Genomic DNA, 5,000 nt, shown 5'->3' with positions numbered 1-5,000 from the left:
CAATGTAGTGACTAAAGAGGGCTTCCCCCCCTTGGTGCCGTGCCAGCCGCAGAGCCGGGCCCTCCTCCTTCTACATAAATACTCTATCAGAAGGAACACAAACTGTGAGCGATTACTGGTTGAGTAATGGTTTCATGAGCTTAAAATTGAATGCGAGTCTTTGTGCAAAAATAATCATTTTTATGTTCACATCTAGCCAGTGCATTGCAGACCTGGGAATGGTTCCATGTATTCAACATTCACGCTTCCTCTAGGTCTGCTGTGGACATGTTTGCAATCGAATGCCAATACCTCGTACGGCGACCGGGTACAGTCGCCTGCAAGTGATCTCCTGTCTCCTGACAATTCGGGTCATTTCTTAAACTGAGAGAAAGAAGTTATCAAAATAAGGGAGCGCAACAGCAACACGGGGGTGAAAGCAGCCAGCACGAAAAGTTCCAAGAGCCAAACAGCATTCTTTGAAACCGTTTTCCTACGCGCCGGGCCGGACTGTGCCGCCTTTATTCGCTGGGAATAAATCATTATGCAAAATACGCGCTTAGAGAAAACAGTAACGCACAGTGGCACAACTACACTGTAAACACAGCACTGCCACTCATCCCAAAGTGAACCAACGGGATCCACAGAGCTTGAAATACATGCAGAAAGGTGCAATTTCATCTGTAACAGAATTTCATTCAGAAGCACACAAATCACAATTTGCCGTAATCAAATAACACCACAGCGCTTATATTCTAATTAAAAAAATAACCTCTGATATTTAATTTAGAAACCTGGAAGACTTTACCAGCAAAATCATGGCTACAACCTGCACAAACCACTCGATTTACCCAGACAGACAGAGGATTTTTCAGGTAGCCTTTTTTTTAAAAAAATTATTATTAAACAAGCAAGGGATGCACTGTTTGGTATATATTAAAACAAGTATTGTACCCAGTTATTAATTTGCACTACTCACTTTTAAATGCAGCAAATACCTCATTAATTTAATTTTAGGTGCCCACCAGTTTATATTGCATTTTACAGTCTAGAAGGCAATTTACTATTAACTGGCAATTACATACAGAATGATTGTTAATTCTGCTCCTAAGTGCTAGCTGCTTGAAAATTGTTATCTCTCTCTAATTTTTGACCTTCTTACAACAGGGGTGAGGTACACTGGGAATACAAAGGACTAGTAGAGAAGAGCTGGACATGTCATTTGTGACTCATTCTTTTAATTCACCATGCTAATCAACTGAACTGCCACAATCTCCCAAGGTAATTGTATCTTTATAATAGTTGAAAGCAGCGGGCAAAAAGACATGGATAGATGGGGAAAGGCCCTGCCTTTGCCTGCTGAGAGCCAGTGCACTCTTCCTTCTGCCTGAGACTAATGGGGGCTTTGCAGAAAAATCTGGAACTTTCATATCTCCCTACCCTGATCTTTTAATGTCTCAACTTCTCTGCTCACAAAGGCTTTGTACACCACACTACACTCTTGTTTCATTATTCTGCAGCCTTGTTGCCCTATGGTCTACCTCATGCTGGGAAGGTTAAATGTTAGAGTGCCAAGCCAGACTGCAAGCATGGTGGGACACTGATGGGAAACAGATGCCCTGGGGATTCAGCCCCTCCCTCCTCTCGGGCTACATCATTTTCATTTTCTGAAATAGAGGGAGGCTTGGCTTCGCTCTCAATGGCAGCTGCAATTTCCAAAGACTATCTCAGTCACCCTATCACTCCAGGATAAAGCAAAGCAGGCAGAAGTTTCTCCGTCAGGCAGGCGCTGCCTTTATCTTTTCATTTTCTTATTGCTGGGATGCAGGCTTTTTTCGCCCTCAAAAGGTGTTTTACATTTGTATTACCATTAAAGTGTTGTTAGTAATATAACTTTATGGCAATTTAATTCCAGCAGGAGAAGCTCCTGACATTCCTACTATTCTTTTGAACACCTCTACCCAGTGTTAAAGACAAAAGACAACCCTGGGAAAGAAGAAACAAATGGCTTTTCCTTACAGTTTCCCATATATTTGCATTTACACAAAGTTGAAAATGGCAAAATTGGCCAAATTTGCAAAACCTGCACCTCAGAAACCAGTTAAAGGCATTACTCTAAGGCAATTCCAAATTCCAGGACTGTGCACTGAGAGCCAGACCGTCATCTGGTTCAAATCTGCGGCGCTTCCCTGTGCGCAAGGAACTGCACCAGCTCACAACGGCTTAAATATCTGGAACTCAGTCTAAGCCTTTTAATTCATTCATTTTTTATTTTGCTGAACACTGATCTTAGTTAAATAGTTGTACTAGTCAGGCCACTCTGCTGGAGCTTTGCCTGGGCTGTGTCCATAACAGGATTTCTAGCGGTGACTGGGTGCAGCCCCACCTGCGGTCACCACCTTCACAGCAGACAACTGAACAATGCTGGCATTCCAGATCCCTTGTTACCACCAAAAGCACCAGGGGCACCACCAGCCCATTTGGGGCTAATAAAAACCCAATCAGAAAGATCAAGAAAATGTAAATAGTCTCCCCCTTGACAGCCACAAGTGAGGAAGCCAGTCGCAAATGTGAGCACTAGGCTTGCTCAGGCTGTGATTTCTTTGGGGATGGATGGAAGACTGGAATCTCAGATGCTACCTTCACTTAGAAGTTCGTTTCAACAACAGACCTTAGGCAGACAGAAAAACACAGCCACCAAGCATTAACTGCTTAAAAAGTCCTGGCTTAAACCTACCCAGGAACCCATTTTTCCCATTAGATCTAAATTAACAGATAGAAACAGTTGCAGTCTAGTGGGAAAATATTCATCAAAATGCACATCATCTGCACATCATCTGCAATCTACATTATCTACCCAATAAGCAGCAAGAACTCTCCCCGAATCCCTGCAGTCTGTCGAGTAAACAGTTAAAGGCTCTTTGTTTTCAAAAGAGAGATTGATTCATCAGATCAAATTTATTACCTAGAATCCTCATCCACAAGTATGGCAGATTAAATTGCTGCTTCTCCCCTTTCCCTTCCAGCACTTCAGTTAAGTTCATTGTTAAATGTCAGAAAAAAACAGAATACACATTTTAGATAAAAAGCCAGCAACACTTCATCCCAAAGTAAGAATTTTCATATTAAAACCACTGGAAACCACAAAGTTCCAACTTTTTCTTGTGCACTTGTAAATTACAATATTCAAAAGAACTGGCACAAATAAATCATTCCCAGGCTTGTGAGTTTGCATCCCAAGTTTCAGGTCTGAAGGAATTCTTAGAGCCAGATTGTGAATAAGGCTGGATAAAGTTATTTGGATCCAACAACGGCTACTTGAACCAGTGCCTAAAACTTCAACTGAACCTTTAGAGGAGTTCAAGAACTTCAGATAGATAGCCTGAAAAATATTTCTCATCACTGAGTACCTCCTAACTCCTTTTTCTGGCTGGAGCAGAGTAGGAAATACCATTGTTAATCTAGTTCTGGCCAAAATGAGAACAGGAAGTGACAGGCATCTTGTGAGAGAGCTTGATCCCATCAGACATGAAGACATTTTCAAGACCCAGGAGGCTTGGATAAGACACCAGAGCTCCTGGGGTGCCCACAAGAACAGGTATTTTGAGGTCCAGCCACCACCAGCTACATTTCCTGCAAGACACATCCTATTTTTCACCAGCACTGTCCTGTTCATGCTTTGCACTGCCTGTTTATAACACGGAGGGATGGGAGCTGGTATCCAAAAAGGAGTAAGGAAACCGTGCACTTACCAGTGTAGACGAATCGGCCGGGAGCACCTTTGCAGAACTGTTTGGATTTGTAGGAGAGAGTTACTTCAACAACTCCTGGAATGTGCCGTGGTGGTGTTTGAACTCTGATGGCGTGGGGCGTTATCAGCTATAAAAACCATGGAGAAAGCACACCTTGAAGCAGGAAGGCCCTGATAAGACCAATGCCAGCCCGTTCACAGAATTACAAAAACCACTTTCAATCGCACTCATGGTCTCAAAATTCTCCCTTCTCACTGTCACGTTGGAAGATACAGGCTCTACAAGTTTGGGTGTTTTTAAGAAAAAGCTCTGTAAATGATCCTTGGTTTTCATTTCCAGGAAAGGCCAGAGGGCATCATTCATATGAAAATTGCCTCCATATGTCTCCTTAAGGCTACTTCTAGTAATTTTAACACTAATTGTCCAATTGTACTGGGAGACCTCCTACAGCAAGTCTTCCACTAGAGGGCCATGACGTGCCTCCAGTCTATCTCGCTCCGCATAGTCAATTGTCACACGTGAATTCATGGTTAAAAAGGCACTGTGAAACAAAATCTCATGATACCTCATGTCAATAGCCTATTGACAGCTTGTTAAAATCATTCATGGAAAGATGTTACAGTTCAAAGCCCACCAATTTAGATAGCTTACCTCACTCCAGACCAACATAGTCCCAAATACGACTTGTAAGCCATCAAAGAAGTTGTCTCCGATTATGATGACAGTAGCCCCACCAGTGGTCCAGCCTTCACTAGGACTGATGGCCTTTATGCACGGAGTAGCTGCTTGTACAAGACAGAAAATCAAGACCTTAAAACCCCTTCTTTCCCAACACGAGATCTCTTCACCAATGACAACCCATGCAAAGCACAATAGGAGGAAAGTGCATGATTTCTTGAGGAGGCATACAAAGGGCAATCATATATCAGCATGTTGATGTATTTAAAGCAAACTATTAAATGTTTTATAAAGCAAAGGCCAAGCAGCAGAACACTGGTGAGTGAGAAAAAAACTGGCTTGATACAGCAAATTATATGTCAGGGCAAATATGGCTATTACAAATGATTAAGCATCGCATGCATGTGGCACGTCGATTTATCTGCTTTGCTGTACAGATCTAAGCAGAGTCAATCAAAAGGTTGTTGAGGGAGATGGAAGAGCAAATGCTCTGAATTTCGATTCCTCATAAGCAGCTAATTGGGTTGGGTTTTTTCATCCGCGAACTTTGCCTTTTGGTTCAAAACTTCATTTTCCTCTGTCACTCCGTAA

General features: G+C 42.5%; 1 protein-coding gene across 1 annotated transcript in view; it reads right to left on the bottom strand.

The window, feature by feature from the left end:
• EBF3 (early B-cell factor 3) overlaps positions 1-5,000 on the bottom strand; it is a 139,594-nt gene that overhangs the window by 30,385 nt on the left and 104,209 nt on the right. Inside the window, exons 8-9 of the mRNA XM_009998279.1 lie at positions 4,383-4,513; positions 3,732-3,858 (exon numbers count right to left, since the gene is read on the bottom strand). Of these exons, the coding sequence (XP_009996581.1) occupies positions 3,732-3,858; positions 4,383-4,513 (258 nt within the window). The remainder of the gene's footprint in view (positions 1-3,731; positions 3,859-4,382; positions 4,514-5,000) is intronic.

Source organism: Chaetura pelagica, unplaced genomic scaffold (assembly GCF_000747805.2).
Source record: "Chaetura pelagica isolate M959 unplaced genomic scaffold, ChaPel_1.0 scaffold365, whole genome shotgun sequence".
Taxonomy (NCBI): domain Eukaryota; kingdom Metazoa; phylum Chordata; class Aves; order Apodiformes; family Apodidae; genus Chaetura; species Chaetura pelagica.
The sequence above is the reverse complement of the archived record's forward strand: the minus strand, read 5'-3'. Positions and strand labels throughout refer to the sequence as shown.